Source organism: Staurois parvus, unplaced genomic scaffold (assembly GCF_062004578.1).
Source record: "Staurois parvus isolate SC_StPar_1 unplaced genomic scaffold, SC_StPar_1.0 ptg000014l, whole genome shotgun sequence".
NCBI lineage: Eukaryota > Metazoa > Chordata > Amphibia > Anura > Ranidae > Staurois > Staurois parvus.
Window position 1 is genome coordinate 87,618 of NW_028317810.1, and position 22,338 is coordinate 109,955.

Sequence of the window (22,338 nt, forward strand, 5' to 3'; positions counted from 1 at the left end):
GCCAGTGGACCTATACATTACTATAGGTAGGCCGTACTCTGCTGGACCAGTGAGGTTACCATGAGAATGGCTTACCTATTGGAATCCGTGGAGTCGCTGTAGAGGAAGATCAGTATTTTTTCAGGTGGGCAACAAAGGTACAGGTGTCCTTTAAACACAAATTCTATTTGAAACTTTTTTTTGTTTTGGATAGATTGGGGATGATCGAACCTTTGTTAGATTTTCATCTGCAGTCTGTCCCCGCTAGAAAGTGTTCCCCTCACTTTCTGTTGGAATAGAAAATTATGAACCTTATTTGTGTTCTTTGCAGTTTGTGTACAGTCATGTGTAAGACAAGTCATGTGTGTCGTCTTCTTTTTTTTTTTTTCTCAATAGATTTTACATATGAATATGTTCAAAGAGAAGCCCTTAGAGTCCCTCTTCTTTTTCTTAGCAAGGATGGACTAGGTATTAAGTAAGTCCAGTATTTTGTATCATACATTATTTGCGTATATGTATCCTTTTCTGTTGATGGTTCATATAAATGTCTATTTATGGAGATGCCAACCTTCCCCAATGTGACTTTTTTTTTTTTTTTTTTTTTTCCATGACATGGCATATCCTTGTAAGAATATGCCAATCATTTGTTATTAGCAATCACGCAAACCATGTCTGTGTTCCTTCTTCTCATCACATATATACCTGCATGGATTACACCCATTTTGCTTTTCCTATTGTAGGATGCCAGATCAGGAGTTTACTGTCAGGGATGTGAAACTACTAGTTGGTAAGTGGTCTGTGTTTTGTTTTGTTTGTTTTTTTGTTTTTTCTGAGATGGCTATGGTAAGTCTTTTTTTCCAAATAAAAATTGAATTACTTTCAGCCTGTATGACATGGCTTATCCATTCTGTTCTCAGTGAGGGTGTTGACTGCAGGTACTACAGTTATTTGAGCAAATTTCAAAAGAAAAAGTTGTTGGTCCTAGCTCTTTGAATGAGCAGATGTATACCCGTCTGCCCTTCCCAGAGTGGCAGTTTGCCATAGACATGCAGGTTAAAAAAAAGTTCTATTTAAATTACAGATGCCCACACATGCTGGAATTGGCAAATAACATCAGCTATTGTCACCTATTAAGCTTCTTTGTCTGTTTATTGTACAGAATGTGGCCATTGTATGTAGGAGAGCCTGTGTTCATGGTAGCCACTGACACACCCTCAACTCTCCTGCACACTGTGAATTGGCAGCATAGAGGAAAAGTTCTGCAATGCCCACTTGTGGATTTTAAAGTGTGCAGGCGATCTGAAATAATGCCATGCTGAATAGAGCAGCCACAAACTATACGATGATGACCGGCAAGGCAAGTGAAGGGAAGATAATAGCTGATATTGCTAACACCTTACAGAGTAATGCTAAGACATGCTATATCATGCATCTGATGATTTAAATAGAACATTTTAAGCTTGGATACAGTTCTGTAGCCATGGTGGTACTGTTCACTAATATCCTCTACATCACTAGGTCTCCTGTAGAACTTCTAATGGTTTGAGTACACTGTTTAATTGAGGTTTAACTCTTCTTCTTGCTTAAATTGCCATACGATGATTCTAATGAAGGTAGTTGTCAACTGGTAGTCTTATCTTATGACTGTAAATGAATTTTAAAGGGTAACTCCACTTCCCCTTTAAATGGCAAATAAACAATATATAGCATATACATTTGCTACACGATTCATATTGTAATTGAATGTTTAAAAATTAACTTTTCAATCTGCAGTTCTGTAAATGCAATACGGCAACTTTCAGGCATTCTGTGCACAGGTGGTGTACAGAACCCCCCCCCCCTTCCCCAGAAATGTTATCTCCTGCTTGTGAGATTAGCTTACTGATTTTCCCAGGAGTTTGCACTAAGGCTAGGTTCACACCTATGCAGGTTGCGTTTGAGCCATTTCTGCATTGCGTTTTTGTCGAGTTTTTGACGCAACGCATTTTGTGTTTTTTTTTTTTGTTTTTTTTTTTTTGTTGCAGGGCAGATTTTATAATGTCGCAAAAACTCAACCCATGCTTTTCTGCAGCGTTTCCATTGAAGTCTATAGAACCAAAAATGCAATGTTTTGCATTAAAGTCCCGTCCCTGACCCTTTCCAAAAAACGCACCAGGTGAAAACGTGCAGATCAGGGGCGGACTGACCATTTGGAAACACGGGCAGTGCCCGAGGGCCCGGGGTCAGTAGGGGGCCCCATGAGATGCCCCTGGTACCTTTTTCATAGGCTTTTTTGAGTTTGGGCAAGCACACAGGGGCCCCATGAGTTGTCAGTCCGCCCCTGGTGCAGATGTGAACATGTCCCATAGGAAATCCTGTTACATGGACTGTACTGTGTTTCTGCAAAACGCTGCAGAAAATGCTTAGGTGTGAACCTAGGGTAAGATACAAGTCTTATTTTGGTCATATTGTCCTATTTGGTGAGATACTCTTAAGGGGAAATCACATCTAAAGCGATGCAGACCCTGGCACCCTCCTCATTAGAAACCTGCAAGTGCAGCAGATGATTGATAATTATAAAACATTTACATTCACTTTGCACATGGACACAAACAGCTGTTTCTTCAGAATAACAAAAGGTAGGAATCTGCATCAAAGTTGCAATGTACACTCACCGCCCACTTTATTAGGTACACCTGTTCAGTTGCTTGGTAACACAAATTGCTTATCAGCCGATCGCATGGCAGCAACTCGTATTTAGGCATCTAGACGTAGTGAAGACGACTTGCTGAATTTCAAACTGAGCATTAGAATGGGGAAGAAAAGGGATTTAAGTGACTTTGAACGTGGCATGGTTGTTGGTGCCACACAGGCTGGTCTGAGTATTTAAAAAACTGCTGATCTACTGGGATTTTCATGCAGAACCATCTCTAGGGTTTACAGACAATGTTCCAAAAAAGAGAAAATATCCACTGAGCTGCAGCTGTGTGGATGAAAATGCCTTGTTGAGGTCATAGGAGAATGGGCAGACTGGTTGCTGCGACATTCAGATGGTAGGGTCAGAATTTGGCATAAAAATGAAGGCATGGATCCATCCTGCCTTGTATTGACAGTTCAGGCTGGTGCTGTAATGGAATGGGGGATATTTTCTTAGTATCAACTGAGCATCGTTTAAATGCCATGGCCTACCTGAGTATTGCTGCTGACCATGTCCATCCCTTTGTAACTACAGTGATGGCTACTTGCAGCACGATAATGCCACAAAGCTCAAATCAGAACTTATTACGAATGTCCATATAAAAGAAAATCTGGGTAGCAGTGACCATAACATGATTTAATTTTATTGTTCGCTGTAAACAGCAAGCACATATGGGAAAAATAAAAACAATCGATTTCAAGAGAGCTAATTCTCCAAGGCTGAGAGCTGTTCTCCAAGACTTAGACTGGGAGGGAATATTGGCATCAATGAACACAACACAGAAATGGGAGTTCTTCAAAAAGACTGGATGTGAACACACTGCAAAATATATTTCCTTAGGCAACAAGTTTAAAAGGCTAAAAATCAAACCTATGTGGCTATGGCCAAAGTTAAAAAAGCTATAGATAATAAGAAAAGAGCTTTTATTCAATATAAAAAATGAAGGAATGCTATCATCATTTAAACATTACAAAGAATATAACAGAATATGCAAAAAGCAAATAAAGGCCACAAAAACTGCAAACAAACGACAGCTTGCAAAAGATAGCAGGACCAACCCCCAAAAATTCTTCAAATATATTAATAGTAAAAAAGTCCAGCCTGAGCATGTAGGCCCTTTAAAAATAATCTAGAGTGGGTGACTGGAGACAAAGAGAAGGCAAATATTATTAGATACCTTCTTCAGCTCTGTGTATACAAAGGAGCACGGGGGAGCTCTTGTCCATAATGGGCATGGTATTGACAGCTCCAGATGATCCACATTGGCTCACAATTGATATGATCCAAAAATATTTAGACAGAATAAAGCACCTTGACCGGATGGCATCTATCCACAGGTCCTTAAAGAATTGAGCTCTGTCATTTCAAAGTCATTGTTTCTCATTTTTAGGGGACTCTTTAATGACTGGCATAGTACCACTGATTTGGCGTAAGGCCAATGTGGTGCCAATATTTAAAAAGGGTCAAAATATTTACAAGGTAATTTATAGACCTGTTAGTTTAACTTCTATATTTGGGAAGATGCTGGAGAGTTTAATAAAAGACCACATAGATAAGTTCTTGCTGGAAAAAATATCTTTAGCAACAGACAGCATAGATTCATGAAAGTCAGAAGTTGTTAAACAAATCTGATTTCTTTTTATGAGGAGGACCTTGCACAGAGGGGTGGTGGTGGACGTGGTATACTTGGATGTTGCAAAAACGTTTGACACAGTTCCCCACACAGGGCTAATGTGTAAGGTACAGTCTACAGGCTTGGAAAAATCTGTATGTAAATGGATAGAAAACTGGCTAGAAGATCATATTCAGAGAGTAGTAGTTAATGATTCATACTCTGAATGGTCTAGGGTTGTTGATGGTGTACCCCAAGGTTCAGTGTTGGGACCCTTACTTTTTAATATATTTTATAAACTATTGAGGGTCTGGGATTATAAATACCATTTCAGCCTTTGCAGATGGCACCAAGCTGTGCAGTGGAATAACGTCCCTACAGGCTGTCTAAAACTTACAAGCCGACCTCAATGCACTGTATAATTGGGCAACTATGTGGCAAATGAGGTTTAATGTTGATAAATGTAAGGTTATACACTTGGAGGCTAAGAATATGCATGCATCATACACACTAGGGGGGGTACAACTGGAGGAATCAATGGTGAAGGATCTAGGAGTTCTGGTAGATCACAAGCTTAATAATGGCATACAATGCCAAGCTTCGGTTTCTAATGCAAGCAAAATCCTCTCTTGTATTAAAAGAGGCATAGACTCCAGAGAGAGAGATACTTTTACCTCTGTACAAATGATTAGTAAAACCTCATCTGGAATATGCAGTTCAGTTTTGGACATCAATCCTCAAAAAACATTGGGGAACTGGAAAAAGTACAGAGAAGGGCAACTAAACTGTTACGAGGCATGGAGGAGCTCTGCTATGAGGAAAGATTGATCCTCTCCTGAGAAGAGGAGATTAAGGGGGGATATGATCAACATGTATAAATATATCAGTGGTTCATATAGTGAACTCGGTGTAGAGCTTTTCACCCTGAGGTCATCACAGAGGACAAGGGGGCACTCTTTACGTTTGGAGGAAACGAAATGCAATCTCCAAACACGGAAAGGTTTCTTCACAGTGAGGGCTGTGAAAATGTGGAATAGACTCCCTCAAGAGTTGCTTCTTGCCAGCCCAGTGGTTTGCTTTAAAAAAGGCCTGGATTATTTCTTGGATACACAGAATATAACTGGATACTAACATTTATAGGTAAAGTTGATCCAGGGAATATCCGGTTGCCTCTTGGGGGGGATCAGGAAGGAAATTTTTCCCCTGCAGGAGCAAATTGCGTCATGCTTTGCTGGGGTTTTTTTTTTTTTAAATGGTTGAACTGGATGGACTTTTGTCTTTTTTCAAGTATGCTAATGCACCATGTTACAATGCTCAAATCCTCTCAAACTGGTTTCTTGAACATGACAATGAGGTCACTGTACTCCAGTGGCCTCCACAGACACCAGATCTCAATCCAGTAGAACACCTTTTGGGATGTGCTGAAACGGGAGATTTGCATCATGGATGTGCAGCCGTCAAATCTGCAGCAACTGCGTGATGCTATCTTGTCAATCTGGACCAAAATCTCTGAGGAATGTTTCCAATACCTTGTTGAATCTATGCCATGAAGAATGAAGGCAGTTCTGAAGGAAAAAGAGGGTCCAACCCGGTACTAGCAAGGTGTACCTAATAATTTGGCCAGTGAGTGTACATAGATCACCCAGAGGGAAGTGTTTTGTGTTTTGTTTTTCTTTGTTTGTTTGTATTTTTTTTCCTCAAAAATGGAGTTACACTTTAAGCTTTTAAAGTGGCTCTGTCATGAGGAATGTACATGGGCTCTCATTGCTGGCCTTTTGACAAATTCTCTGGGTGCTTGCTTGTGTCTGATTTTAAAGGACAAATATATCATTTTGGAGAGGTACTTACCATTTGACCTTGATCCAGTGATGTTCAATGTGCAGTCTTGCCGAGATTCACACAGCCTTGCTGCATCCATCTGTTTCATGCTACGCATACAATCTGCGTTCCTGTTCATTCCTATAGAGAGCTGTATGCATGGTGGTCTCCAGCAGTCCTGCAGGGTAAAGCTCTCCCCATAAAAATGAATGGGACCAGGCCATGCATACACAGAATGAAGACTTGGTTGGAGCCGCACTCCTTTCTAATGTAGTGCATGCACTACTTTTTGTTGTGATTTGCATAGACATCTGTGTCAGAAGTCTTGCAAATCGCAATGAAATTGGCATGTCACCTGATTTTGAAATCGTGCGACTTCACTGTAAGTCACACGATTTCAAAATCTACTTTGATGTGACCGGGGGGTTAGAGGGAAGCTCTGTGCTTCCTCTTTTTTTTTTTGCTGCAAAGAAAGCTACTGATTTACAGACCAAAACACCCACCTGCAGCCTGCTATTTTGGATAGAAGGAGAAAGATGACAGTTGTAACTGTCGGCAGAATGTGTTGTGGGCTGTCCAGCACAATCCTTCACAACAACAACCCACACCAGCTAATACACTACTCCATCCAGCACAACACAAACCATTGACAATTGTGCTCTCTCCCCTGATCCGAAATTGAGAACCAGTGGGCAGGTGTCTTTAGGCCCCATTCCCACTTGGCGATTTTGGCAGATTCTGCTCATTATTCCAAATCACATGGCAATCGGTGCAAAACAAGCAGTATGCATTTGGGTGCTATTCATTCTAAATGACACCCAAAACACGGTGCGATTTTGCTGCATGACAGAATTGTGCCAAAATGCAACTTTAAAAATCGCGTGAAGCTTGTCACCCAAAAAGAAGGGTGTTCTTTTGGCTGAGAAACGTGTATAGGGCAGCCCATTAAAGTGAATAGGCTGCCTTATGTGGGACACGTGGAATCACGTGAAAATTGCCCACAGAAAATCGTGACCATGAGTTTCCACTACGAGAAGTGTGAATGTGGCCTAATAAGTGGCATTCCTTGCAGAAAAAAAAATGGAAGGGGAGGCTTTACTGGTAGATATCAGAGCTATTTTTTTTTTTTTTTCCATTTCGTCTGGCAGAGGAGGGGTTGGGGGATGTATGCTCTTGTGTATACTGCTTGTCATGCCCCCATCCTCTGCACTGTCATTCAGAGCTCCATCTACTTGGTCCAGCGTTTGATAGCTGGGAGGAGAATTGTTAGGGGACCTATATGACCATGCTGCTCAGCAACCCCTTTCATGGATTTGAATGGGGCCAATGTGCAGTTGTTCCCATAGGGGATTTAACAAGTTTTTCATCTTCTGGCAAGATTTCTTTAAAATTATGTGTCACAAATACCCCTTTTTCCTCTCTAAGGACTTGTTCACGGTTGCTTTGATTTCTTCATTCTAATCGCTCTTCAGAGAGAATCTGGCAAGCCTCCTTACTGCCTGCTTTAACCCCTCGAACCCTGCACTAGTGTGCTACTCATAGTGGCCCCAGTAACTTGAATGAGTTACGCTTGTGCCTGAAGCCTAGGGGTATAACTCCAGCCACACTTGCAAAGCATCGCAGCCGTGGCATGTGTACACCCTTAGCCACTGGCTCTGTAGCTAATTGAGGAGTGGTTGGGGAGAGGGGGAATGGTAAAAAAAAAAAAAAGCTCAAGGACTTTTACAACCCCTAATGTGAACAAACCTTAAACCTACAGGCCTCCATGAGGAATGAGATGACTGATATTTACATTAATAATACAAGCATGACCGGGTAGAACAGTTGTACTTGTGGGCACCAAGGCTCTTAGTTTATTTGACTTGTATACTTTGATAAGCATCTATTACAGATCCTATTACTTTGAACTAGGGCCTTTATTGGCACATAAGTAAGCAATAGGGATGCACTGATACCAAATATTGTCATGAGTACTCATGAAAATACTCCTGATACTTTGCGGTGCGATTTGCATCCATACAAAAATGTATCAACGCAAATTGCATCACAAAGAATAACATGCAATTTGGGCAGGAATGCGATTCCTGTCCAAATCACATGTGGCTTCCCCACTATTCCTTTGTGAACTCAGGCTTGTCATAGCGAGGAGAGAAGGTTGTGTGGGGATATACACATTGGTGTCGGCTATCGGGCAGAGGATGGAGGTAGATGCTCTGGATTCTGTAGGAGAGGACAGAAAGTTGCAGGGAATGAAATCCTTGCAGCTTTCTCTCTCATCCTGGCAGGGATGACAGTATGGACTAGACTTCTTCTGATTGGTCAGCACTGCCACAGTGCTGAGCAATCAAGTAGTTTAGCATGTACAGTCATCACTGCAAGGAATTTCAAATCCCCGCGCCTTTCTCTTCTCCTCTCCTACAGCTGAAAATCCAGAGCATTGCCATAGCTTTCTCTCCTCTCCTACAGCTAAGAATCTGGAGCATCTGCCGTCATCCTCTTATGACAGACACCAAGGTATCCCCACACATCCTTCTCTCCCACTCTCTGCTCCGCATGGGATCAGTACAGGGAGGTTTTTAGTACTGCTGCTGTGACCAGCCTGGGTTCACACAGGAGCAGTGTGCAAACCACATGTGATTTGGACATGAATCACATGCTATTCTTTGCGGTGCAATTTGCATCCATACATTTTTGTCTTGATGCAAATTACACCGTGACGTATCGGTACTCGTGCTTGCCGATCAAAAAAAATGGTATTGGTGCATCCCTAGTAAGAAACGTAATTGGGGGTAACTCGGGACAGAAACCCCCTCCAGCACCCACTGCGTATGTTCACCCTTGGACTGCTAGTTTGGGTTGAAACCACTCGGATTCATTAACATTCTACGCTATACTTTGAATAAACTGTAATTCATCTGTGCATTCTCTAAAGTTTTTTTTGGCCTTTTTTTTTTTTTTTTTTTTTTTTTTCTTCCCTCAATGTTTTAATGTGTTCAATTGCAGAGAAATTGTTGTTGTCATGCAACACTACAGTTTACTCCCCCCCTCCCGTTTTATTTAAGAAGGAGATCGTAATGTTTGCTATTTCTCATAGCATCCAATCCGAGTTAATTTGTCACTGATCTGATTTTAGTGCCAAATCTGATTGGATGCTTGAGGTTACAGCCTTTGTGCATTGGTGTTTCCCTTCTTAGCACATCATATGATCAGTTTGAAGTTTCTTACATCGCATTGCCCTCTAGTGGTACTTCTTCATAATGCTCTAAGCCATATAGTCTCGTCCTTTCAGCTGTAGTCACACGAAGACAGCCGCTTCTGGGGTCATAGATTTAAAAAATTGGCAATTTGTATGATTTGATGACAAAACGTTCTTTGGGAAAAAAATTAAATACAAATAGAGAGATTAACTGCAATTGCCCTTCTACTGAAAAGTTTGAGTAAGGTATGAAAGGCTAGTTGCCTGGCTTTTATGCCAATTTTCTGGCTTCCGTTCTAGCCACTTTGCAGCCTGGAACATGTGGTAATTCACTTTGTTCTATAATACTTGCACCAGATTAGTGATTCAGAGAATGTGTTGTGCAAGAGACAGCTACGTAAATAGAAACAGTGAAGTGGCGAGCAAGTGACCAGATATGATTATTGCACCACATCCCTTTAAAATTGCAAATATTCAATAGTGAAGATGGGATTTTCAGGGTGCATAGACATGATTACCACACATTAAAAGTTCTATAATTTTTATTTCGTATTTTGGTAAAAAACGCAAAGGAAAAAATACAGAAACATAAAAACAATTTCAATTCTAAGAATACCAACTGAGATTCAAACTTAGGTAAATTTAGTTACTTCCTACATGTTTCGCCCTCACAGGCTTCTTCAGGGGAGATTTTTTGAGGAAATTTCTACTTCCAAGGCAGTCTAAAGGTATATCAAAGGAAAATTGTTCAATTTCCAAACAACTTTAATATATTATTATTATTATTATTATTATTATTATACAGTATTTATAAAGCGCCAATAGTTCGCTCAGCGCTGTACATTAGAAAGGGAGACAGAACATGTGACAGAACAATACCAATACAATGCAAAACATGAGGGGATCAAGGGCCCTGCTCTTTCGAGCTTACAATCTAGGATATCGAATACAAGGTATTTAATCAAATATATATACATATATATGGGACTCAATGGCTCACCCTGGGTGTGAAAGCTCACGGAGCTAGGAGAAAATGACCTAAAAAAAAATCTTAATTGGCCTACACATCCAAAACAGTTGTAGAGGATATAATGGGCATCAGATATCATCTAGGCGCAATGGGATAGACAAAAAAAGATAAATTAAATTTAACGGAAGATATGAAGAGATCATAATTCAATAGGTTGAGATAAACTTTGGGCAATTTTACCTGTTAGATCTTTGTTAGGTTATACCTATATATCCTTCTTAAGCATTTATTTGACCTATATGTTCACAACCATAAGAGAGGAAACAATGGACATCAAACATCCATCTAGACAAAGACATTTTGTCTAGATGGATGTTTGATGTCCATTGTTTCCTCTGTTATGGTTGTGAACATATAGGTCAAATAGATCTTTGTTCGGTCATACCTATATATCCTTCTAAAGCATTTAACAGGTAAAATTGCCTAAAGTTTATCTCAACATATTGAATTATGATCTCTTCATATCTTCCGTTTAAATTTAATTACTTTATTTCAGGTACTTGTATAGCGCTGTCAATTTACGCAGCGCTTTACATATAGTACATTCACATCAGTCCCTAACCCTCAAAAGGTGTACAATCTAAGGTCCCTAACTCACATCCATACATACGCATATTAGGGCCAATTTAGACAGGAGCCAATTAACCTACCAGCATGTCTTTGGAGAGTAGGAGGAAACCGGAGTACCCGGAGGAAACCCGCGCAGGCACAGGGAGAACATGCAAACTCCAGGTAGGTGGTGCCGTGGTCGGGATTTGAACCAGCAACCCTAGTACTGCCAGACGGAAGTGTTAACATTTGACCACTGTGCTGCCTCAATTAATCTTTTTTTGTCTATCCCATTGTGCCTAGATGATATCTGATACCCAATATATCCTCTACAACTGTTTTGGACGTGTAGGCCAATTAAGATCTTTTTTTTTTTTTTTTTTTTTTTTTAGGTCATTTTCTCCTAGCTCCGTGAGCTTTCACACCCAGGGTGAGCCATTGAGTCCCATATATATGTATATATATATTTGATTAAATACCTTGTATTGGATATATTAAAGTTCTTTGGTAATTGAACAATTTCCCTTTGATATACCCTTAGACTGCCTTGGCGGTAGAAATTTCCTCAAAAAATCTTCCCTGAAGAAGCCTGTGAGGGTGAAACATGTAGGGAGTAACTACGTTTACCTAACCAAGTTTGGATCTCAGTTGGTATTCTTAGAATTGAAATTGTTTTTATGTTTCTGTATTTTTTCCTTTCTTGTGTTTTACCAAAATACAAAATAAAAATTAAATAACTTTTAATGTGTGGTATTCATGTCTATGCACCCTGAAAGTCCCATCTTCTCTATTGAATATACGCAAATAGAAAGTATGTCAGTAGTTGCAGCCCATATATTTTTATCTCCGTACAGATCTATTTTCTTGTGTCTGAAGATATTAAGAGATTGATGAATCATGTTTGCACTTAGTCCTTTTTTTTTTTTTTTTCTTTTTTTTTCCTGACAAGTGTACGTTTACTTTTTTCAACATCTGCAATTCAATTAGATGTTTGGTTTGGCTACTGGCCATAACTAATCTGTGGGATGTTTCTTCTCTGTACTGAGTAGTCGCTGTCCTTGGTTAGCCGGGTTACACATGTACACTCCTCGTCACCTATCTCTCTAGATCCCTGATGCTCAAATTGCAGCCAGAAGGCCACGTGAGTCCCTTTTGATGTTTGAAATGTGGCCCTCTGGCTCTAGCAGTCAGTAGTGGAAGCATCAGTTTGTACAGGGGCCTATAATCGCAGTAATCTCTGAAAATTTCATGTAGCATGTCCATTGTCTCTGAATATCTGCTATAGGAAATCTTCAGTCTCCAACCACTCCAAAGAGCTATATACACAGGTCCTTACTAGAGGAAATGGTCAGATTGTTCTATAGGAGACATCAGGGGCCACATTTGAGGCCTCCTTTACTTTGTAAGTTGGCAACCACTGCTCTAGATTCATGCGCTGCAAGTAATTGATAGGCAAACCATGCTTCTCTTGTAATATCCAAGTCTGGAAGTATAAGGCACATGCTTGGCCATAATCATTCATAACATGCAAAATGTTCAAGCAATCTTAGAGCTAAACTCCAAGCAAACTGCTAAAAACACCTATAAAGTACATTTTAAGGTCACAATTTTAACTGCCAGACTATATGCTTTTCTGTATATCTATTCCTGAAATTTACTATGTGCCACATAGCGTACCAAAGGCTGTCAGACCTTTTACTCTGCTGCAGATCCGTAACATTCACAGGTCTTGTCCCTCATCTGGCCTGTGGCTGGACAGTGAAAGGAAAATCAGCAGACCAATAAGCTTCTCTCTCTCTCTGTCACTCTGCTCTCTCCTATTTGCATGCTCCATTGTACTGGAGCACTACTGATTGGCTCCTTGTGCTGCTTCTCCCTCCCCTAGTCAGAGCTTGGCTGTACAGGACTGCAAAAGGTTGATACCAGGTCAAATGAAGGTACTTGCAGTGCTTGCATAAAAATACTTTTATTAATAAATGAATCAATACATAGCTGCATTATTTTTTATTTATTTTTTGTGCCATAAGATCAGCTTTGATAGGCACATCTTTCTTGCATAACAACTCATCTAATGTCGGTTATTTCACTGGATGTCAGAAAATGAGTGATTTAGCTGGATGACCATGCAGTGTCTGTTTCTTGTAGGAAGCCGGCGTATAGTTGATGTGATGGATGTGGACACACAAAAGGGTACAGACATGAGTATGTCACAGTTTGTTCGCTACTATGAGACGCCAGAAATGGAAAGGGAGAAGCTGTACAATGTGATCAGCCTGGAGTTTAGCCACACCAAGCTAGAGAAAGTAGTCAAGAGGCCAGCTGTGGTATGATCCTTTTTTCTCCCTTAGTTATTGCAAAAAACATGTATGCTGAATAAGTTGTTGTTCTACCAAGGGTTTCCTGTTCTGCAGATGCTTTTACTATTAGAACTATGTTTTTGTGCTAGAAATTCTTTCCTTTCGATTTGATTTTATGTATGAAAATTACAACCTATCTGCACTAGTCAAACTTTGAGTGGATCCATTGACTTTCTTTGTCTCTTGGTGACTTTGGTGAGATCTTCCTGCTTGCCAGGCAAATAAGTCTCCCTTCTTCCTCATTCTATACAATATGGATTCATTCAGATGGGCAATGGCACCTGTCCTGCACAGCTGTCAGATTTTGATGCATCTCTATAGGTAGCCTGCACGTAGCTCAGGGTGAATGCAGGCACAAAACGAAGGCAGTTTGCACGTAGGATGGGTGCCAGCAGTGTTTAAGCAGGATTGAAGGCAGTTACTTACCTCCTCTCTAATGGTCTGGGGCCCTCGACGGCACTGGCATCTTCAGATTCCCTTTGCTATTGCAGAGAAAAAAAAAATCTATGGTTATCTCATATGCTGGTTTTATGATATGTGATGTCCGTAATCTTTCTGTTCCACAACACTGTTTGAAACATAGAGCAATGTGTGTCAGAAGAATGATGTAGCAATTTTAAATTACAACTAAAAGGTGTGACCGTCTAATCAAATAGCCACTTTGTGTTGCACATGCCTCAAAAATTAAAAAAAAAAAAACCCTTTACTGTACCCTTCCGAAATGAGCCAAGTGTTTTCTTCATTTATGTCATGAAGCAAAAAAGCAGTGTTGTCAATGCAGAAAGCAGTGGGCAAGACTAGGTGTGGCCAGGTGCTGATTGACAAGCTTACATGTTTGTATTAGCGGTGACCATGCTGATAGCCACACCATCTGAATAATTTTTAGTGGCTACTCTGCTTTGAATCCCGGAGCAGTGCATGCAGTTGCCACACCATCGCAGGAAGCTGCATGAACTTCACTGGTGAGCTCAACAGTTGCTTGTGGGCTTTGCAGGGACTGCGAGAACTGCAGATTCACTAATTTAAGTGTGTGTGTGTGTGTGTGTGTGTGTGTGTGTGTATATGTATGTATGTATGTATGTATGTATGTATATAAATATATATATTTGCACACTGCTCCAAAAAATTAAAGGAATACTTTTCAATCAAGAGTATAGCATCAAGTCAGTTAAACTCTTGGGATATTGATCTGGTAAGTTAAGTAGCAGAGGGGGTTGTTAATCAGTTTCAGCTGCTTTTGGCGTTAATGAAATGAACCGGTGCACTAGATGGGCAACAATGAAACAACCCCCAAAACAGGAATGGTTTTACAAGTGGAGGTCACTGACATTTTTTTTTCGTAGTCCTCTTTTCTGACTGTTTTTTCACTAATTTTGCATTTGGCTAGGGTCAGTGTCACTTTTGGTAGCATGAGGCTATACCTGGACCTTAGCGTTTGCATAGGCAGTCCAACTCCTCCTGGATGGCACATCAATACGTGCCATTGCCAGAAGGTTTGCTGATGTCCTCTAGTGGGCCCTGTGCTCACTATCTGGCACCATAGAGCTCGATTGGCATTTTGCCATTGAACACCAGAATTGACAGGTCCGCCACTGGCACCCTGTGCTTTTCACAGTTGAGAGCAGGTTCACTCTGAGCACATGTGAAAGGGTTTGGAGAAGACGTAGACAATGTTATGTAACATTGTTTAGCATGACCTTTTGGTGATGCCTCTGAGGAGGCATATCCATGGAGAGCTGCATAGACCTCTACAGGCTACACAGTGGCACCCTGTTTGCCATTAGATATCTGGATGAAATCCTACGCTGGTGCAGTGGGTCTTGGGTTCCTCCTGGTGCACGACAATGCCCGGCCTCATCTGGTGAGAGTATGCAGGCAGTTCCTGGAGGATGAAGGAACTGAGACCATTGAATGGACCCTACACTCGCCTGACCTAAATCCTATAGAACCCCTCTAGGATATCGTGTTCATTCCATACACCACCACGTTGCACCTCAGACTGCCCAGGAGCTGAGTGATGCCCTGGTCCAGATTTGGGAGGAAATACCCCAGGGCATCATCCGTGGTCTCATTAGGAGCATGCCTCGATGTTGTCAGACATGCATACAAGCACATGGGGGCCGTACAAACTACAGAGTACTGTTCTGAGTTGCTGCAATTAAATTTCAGCAAAATGGACTAGCCTGCTGCATCATTTTTTTTTTTTTTTTTTTTTTTTTTTTTTTTTTTCACGTTGATTTTCAGGGTGTCTTTGTCAGAAATGAAAAATGATCAACCTGCAGAGGACTGAATTCAAACAATGGGGCATCCTTGCATTCCGAACACATTATTCAGTCCATATCAGTTTAGATATCTAGCATGATATTTTCCCCATTTGAGATGTGTTTTCAAAGTGTTCCTTTAATTTTTTAGAGCTGTGTGTGTATATGTGTAGAGAGAGATATACAGTTGGGTCCATATATATTTAGACACAGGCACAATTTTTTAGTTTTTTTTTTTTTTTTTTTTTTTTTTTTCAGGTATTTACCAAAACATATTCAAGCTATAGTTATATAATGGATATGGGCTGAAAGTGCACACTCTCAGGTTTAATTTGAGGGTATGTACATCCAAATTGGAGGAAGGGCTTAGGAATTACAGCTCTTAAGAGTAGCCATCCCCCCCTTTTTCAAGGGACCAAAAGTAATTTGACAATTGAATCAAAAGCTGTTTCATGGCCAGGTGTGGGCTACTCCTTCTTTGTTTATTTTTTCATCAATTAAGCAGGTAAAAGTTGGAGTTGATTCTAAGTGTGGTATTTGCATTTGGAATCTATTGCTGTGAACCTATATCATGCATTCAAAGGAGTTGTCCATGAAAGTGAAACAGGCGATTGTAAGGCTTCAAAAACTAAACCAATCCATCAGAGAGATAGCAGCAACATTAGGAGTGGCCAAATCAACAGTTTGGCACATTCTGAGAAAAGAACGCACTGGTGAGGTCAGCAACATAAAAAGGCATGGACGTCCACGGAAGACAACAGTGGTGGATGATCGCAGGATCCTCTCTATGGTAAAGAAAGATGCATTCACAACATCCAGACAAGTGAAGGACACTCTCCAGGAGGTAAGCGTATCATTGTCAAAGTCTACAATCAAGAGAAGACTTCATGAGCGCAAATACAGAGGGTTCACCACAAGGTGCAAACCATTCATAAGCCTGAAGAATAGAAAAGCCAGATTAGACTTTGCCAAAAAAAATCTAAAAAAAAAAAAGCCAGACCAGTTCTAGAAAAGCATTCTTTGGATGGATGAAAAGAAGATTAATCTGTACCAGAATGACTGGAAGAAGAAAAGTGTGGAGAAGGCTTGGAACAGCTCATGATCCAAAGCACACAACGTCATCTGTAAAACATGGTGGAGGCTGTGTGATGGCATGGGCATGCATGGCTTCCAGTGGCACTGGGTCATTGGTGTTTATTGATGATGTGAAAGACAGAAGCAGCCGGATGAATTCTGCAGTGTTTACAGATACTTTCAGCCAAAGGCAGCAAAGTTGACTGGACGGCGCTTCACAGTACAGATGGACAATGATCCGAAACACACTGCAAAAGCAACCCAGGAGCTGTTGCAGGAAAAGAAGTGGAATATTCTGCAATGGCTGAGTCAATCACCTGATCTCAACCCAATTGAGCATGCATTTCACTTGCTGAAGGCAAAACTAAAGGCAGAAAGACCCACAAACAAAACAACTGAAGACAGCTGCAGTTAGAGCCTGGCAAAGCATCAGAAAGGAGGAAACCCAGTCTTTGGTAATGTTCATGGGTTCCAGACTTCAAGCAGTCATTGTCTGTAATATTTTGTTGAGAATCCTTTACTAATGGACAATTGAATATATCCATAAATAAAATGTTCAATTACTTTTGGTCCTTTGAAAAAGGGGGGATGGCCACTCTTAAAAGCTGTAATTCGTAAACCCTTCCTCCAATTTGGATGTACATACCCTCAAATTAAACCTGAGAGTGTGCACTTTCATCCCATATCCATTGTATAACTATAGCTTGAATATGTTTTTTACACACACACACACACACACACACACACACACACCATAGCTCCCAACTCTGAGCATGCAGAATGTATAAAGTTGGCTGTAATAAGTGAGTTGTAACTGCTGTAAGTATAGTTAGACTCGACACAGAGTTACTAAAAGATTTAAAGCCCTTGAAGCGCATAATACATGGAAGTGTGTTTGTTTTTTTAAGACCATATAATTTTGAGCTTTCTGAAAGTTGTGTGAATTATTTCCCCTAAATGATCTATTTGTGATCTAATCTAGATTTTAAATTCATATAGGTAGACGCAGTTGACTGGGTAGATAACATGTGGCCTTCACATTTAAAGGGGAAACAAAAAGAATCAACTAATGTCTTATCTGAAATGAAGTATCCCAAAGTAAAAAAGTAAGTGTTTTTATATTTTTGGTTAGGAACTAACATTTTAGATTTTTAGTTTTCTTTTTAAGGTGATGTCTTCATACAAGTATTGTCTTCATTGTGTACTAATATTGTATTTTCATTAATAAACTTTTTTTGCCTTACTGAGAACTGATATTTTTCAGTAGGATCTACGTTCTATATTCATTACCTTGTTCTAATGTGCCTGTGCAGGCAATTGAGGTAACTACTGTGCCCAATGAGAAATGTTCCAGTTGTGGTCATTGCCATTTAGGGGCTTCTACTGTCTACAGTTGTGTTTAGAAAGACTTTGTTTTTTTTTTTGTTTTTTTAAAGTGAACAACATATCTCGGTAAAAACAGTTTACATCAGGGCTTGTCAAATTTGCTTTAAATATAGGCGCCAGGCTTTTAAAAAAAAAAAAAAAAAAAAAAAACCACTTGCCTACTGGTTACTTTTACCCCCGTTCCTTCCCAGGCCAATTTTCAGCTTTCAGTGCTGTCACACTTTGACAATTGCGTGGTCATGCAGCACTGTACCCATATTAAATTTTCACACAGAGCTTTCTTTTGGTGGTATTTGATCACCTTTTTGGGTTTTTTATTTTTATAAAGGGGTCATTTTTCTTTTTCACTGATGTGATGAGGTAGCACAGTTAGTCTCTGGTAGGCAGCACTGATGGTCACTGAAAGGTGACCGCACTGGCTGTCCAGACCCAACTCAGAGCCTGTCCAGGGTGAAACCGGAGCACCTGGTGTCTGGATTGGGGCTATTGCTAAGCCCATTCAACGCCACTGGTTCCTGCTTCTAGGTGAAGCTGGAAGTCCCCCCTGACAGCTCGGCCTGGACTCAGACCCAGTGATCCTGAGGAGCACGGAGCAGGAGAAAAAGCCCAGGCGCCAGACCGCAGTTTCTAGTCACCTTGATGATCTGGTGCCTGCTATTTGTCAAGCCCTGATTATGTTAGATGGTCCTATTATTATGTTAGTAGGTCCCCATTGGAGTCTGCACTTACCTATAATTGAAGCTGAGAATGTCAGTCTACTACATGTGAATATGCCTGAATCAGGGAATGCACTTCATAGTTTGTGACTTCTCTGTGAAATAGAGCTATTTGATATCTCCCTCACATCTCACAGTTCCCTTGGATTATCTCTTGCCCCTTAATATGGACACCATTTGCGTTTTTATCAAATTTGTAAACCCGTGACTAACCATACATTCTTACTGATGAGCCGTTCATGCAGACCAGCTTTCTGATAAGTATTTGCTTTGCATTGTACTCCTTTTTGTTTGCTATGGATGTGGACTGTAGTGTGTTGGCATATACTGGTGGGGCCTGTTTCAGCTATCAAGCTGGGTCTCTCAGTACGGTCAAACCATATAATTTGTGTAGGACTGACAATACACCTGAATGTTGTGTGATTGGTTAGGACTGCATCCTCCGGTTCTAAAGAATCATGGGGGGGAAAAAGCTATTTAAATCTTCCAGCAAAAATGTCCTTAAGTAAATTAGACATTTTAGGGGGCGGGGCTGATTTCCAGAATGCAAGTATATATTCTACCTGAACTCCATCTGCAATCTCCTCCTGCTTATAATCCTGCATAACAACCACCAAACATACCTTCCCAAATCACCCCAGGGCTCCTTGGATCCTGAGTGATGTGAAGCATTGTCATCACCCACAGAATGGCCCCTCAGACAATTTTGCATGATTCATTTGGGACGCAGCCCAAAATGGCACCTGGAGGCACATAGACTGCAACCAAAAGAGGAAGCAATGTCACAACAATGCCTCTCTTGGGGAAGCAAAGTCACATACAGAGGCATCTACCCAGTATCAAAGCTCTACTATGAAGGATGGATAAGGACCCAGAGTAGGAGGAAACAGAGGAAGGAACTTCACTGTTTTAATATATGGCGGTCATACAGCAGTGTCAACTGAATACCAGTTAACTTTTTTGCTTCTCTTATGCCTAATATAGGGGACATGGAGGACAGAATGTACCTTAACAAGCTTAGACTTTTGGGTTCTTCTTAAGGCTTTGAGGCATGTGACGAACATTTAGAGGAGTGGTTTAAAAAGAATACTGTCCTGCAGCATCTCTCCCAACATTTTTGCCATCAAGAGAGCTCACCTTATGTCCTCCAAATCTTTCTCCACTGGAAACTGCACCAAGGCTTTTGATCGCCAAGCGGTTTCATTTCTGTGATAAGGATGCCATCTTTAAAGCTGCAAGAACCATCCCAGGTCTGCTATGCAACGATAACAGGATTTCCATCTACCTTTTTGTCTGCATAAACCCAGAAGGAAGAAGTGGCCTTCCTTTCTGTTTTAAAAAGGTTACATGAGTATAATTTACAAACCATGATGTATCCTGCTGGAGTCTATGGAGGCAAGGCCCACATTTTCAGTACTCCTACTGAGGCTAATCACTGACTGGTACTCAGGAGATGGTGGTCCCCCCACATACACTACATTAGATGCTTATTTCCTTTCTCTGTAAATACCTGGAATTTAAAGGAGTCAGAACAATTTAAGATCTTTAGGGGTTGAAATCCCTCTTTAGATACTTGGAGAACAATTCACAGCAAGGTGTGGTGTTTTTATTTCCTTTTTTTTTTTTCTTTTCTTTTCTTACTGGCAAACATGGCACTTAAAGTTGATCTCCATGTTTGCTCTAACATTTTGCACAAGTAGAATACTGTGACTTTAAATAGTCAGTTTGAAACCAGCTGGTCCAAACAAACTATTTATTTCGCTAACTGCTACAGCGGCTCTCAGCACTGCATATAGTACACAGTGCTGTGAAATAATATATTCCTGTCTCACACCCAGGACAAAATAATCAGGCTGAGCGATGCTCTGCCTGAAAAGAATACAATGAATGTCAGAGTTCATGATGTCATCAGCCCGCCTTTCTGACTCAGCCACTCAGAGAAAGCTTTGAGTTCATTCATAGGATACAAACTGTCTATGAATGGCTCTGCCCCACTCTATTTTGTTCTGGGTGTGGGAAGGTCTCGTCTCACAAGTGGGAAAACAGCACTGTGTACTGTATGTGGCTGAGGCTACATAGAGTTCATATTGTACTGAGAGCCACTGCATCAGTTAGTGATGGAAATGGTTTGTTTGGACCACCTTGGTCCAAAGAACTATTTAAAGTTACAATAAACATGGAGATCAGCTTTAACACACTTGGGTTGGCACTTAAGAATCATCTCGCAGACAACATTAATTTTCTCCAGGGTACAACACAGGGATGCCCTCCTTTCCCTGTTAATATTTGCCCTCGCAATTGGGCCTTTTGCCAAACTTCTTCGTAGCTTAAGGATTGAAGATTAGGAACTTTTGAGGAGAGGGTGTCTCTTTATACAGATGATATGATTCTATCCTTTTCCTGTAGATAACCTGAATTTAGGATGTCTGAACAATTCAAATTTTTAGGGTTGAAGTTCAACTCCCACTCTCTAGATCAGAATTTTTCAATCAGGGTACCATAGAATCCTGGGGTTCCTCTAGAGCTTGTTAGGGTTTCTTGAGCAATGAAGAGTTTCTACCTCCCAGCAATCCCTGATCTGCATTATTTGTTTAGCTGTTTTCCCACTGGTCAACAATTCTTATTATTATACAGGATTTATATAGCGCCAACAGTTTGCTCAGCACTTTACAATATAACGGGAGACAATACAGTGACAGTACAGTTCAATACAAGAGGGATAGGAGGGCCCTGCGCCTCGATTTAAGAGTGTTCTGCTCCCACTGAGCATTAACCCTTTCCTGCTCGGCCCATAGTAAAATTACGTCCAGGCATGACTTTCGTCAATGCGGGTAGACATCATATCACATCCTCCCGGATCGCCACCTTCCCGATGACATATCTTGCCACAGCATGGCCCTGTGGGCACGTGCAAAGTGGTGATATGTGAGGATGTCATTTGGCATCCACTTAGATCGACTATAGTCCTGATGGGGTGAGATTTGTCACCGGCAATGTCCATCGGACACGATTGCTGTGTGACCTGCTGTGCACAATGAATGGCTTCCTTTCATGCCATCCATTGTATACAATTGTGTTGCTAGTCCATCTAGTCCATTGCTAATCACAGTCCATCTGTGTCATGTGATTAGCTGTGGCCAATCAAAGCTAATGACAACAATAAAACAATCAATTTTCATTCAGTTAAATGCTTGCCTATAGCAGTGAAATTCACTGCTCTAAGCAATCCTAAAAAAAAAAAAAAAGAAAAATGATCATTTTCCTAGAGTAGTACAATTTTACTATGGGAACATTACAGTCAGGCCTATAAATATTGGGACATCAACACAATTCTAACATTTCTGGCTCTATACACCACCACAATGGATTTGAAATGAAATGAACAAGATGTGCTTCAACTGCAGACTGTCAGCTTTAATTTGAGGGTATTTACATCCAAATCAGGTGAACGGTGTAGGAATTACAACAGTTTGCATATGTGCCTCCCACTTGTTAAGGGACCAAAAGTAATGGAACAATTGGCTTCTCAGCTGTTCCATGGCCAGGTGTGTGTTATTCCCTCATTATCCCAATTACAATGAGCAGATAAAAGGTCCAGAGTTCATTTCAAGTATGCTATTTGCATTTGGAATCTGTTGCTGTCAACTCTCAAGATGAGATCCAAAGAGCTGTCACTATCAGTG

The 22,338-nt window shown here is 40.7% G+C and overlaps 1 protein-coding gene across 3 annotated transcripts in view; it reads left to right on the forward strand.

Annotated features, from left to right (window-relative positions):
- The window catches only part of KDM2B (lysine demethylase 2B), a 189,440-nt gene that overhangs the window by 10,481 nt on the left and 156,621 nt on the right, over positions 1-22,338 (forward strand). For 2 of the 3 annotated variants that reach the window (XM_089676473.1, XM_089676478.1), the window contains exons 3-6: positions 376-454; positions 720-766; positions 13,007-13,185; positions 17,553-17,659. In XM_089676473.1, coding sequence (XP_089532599.1) covers positions 376-454; positions 720-766; positions 13,007-13,185; positions 17,553-17,659 — 412 coding nt within the window. Of the gene's footprint in view, positions 1-375; positions 455-719; positions 767-13,006; positions 13,186-17,552; positions 17,660-22,338 lie in introns of those variants that run through there. The other variant, XM_089676486.1, reaches the window with a different exon arrangement.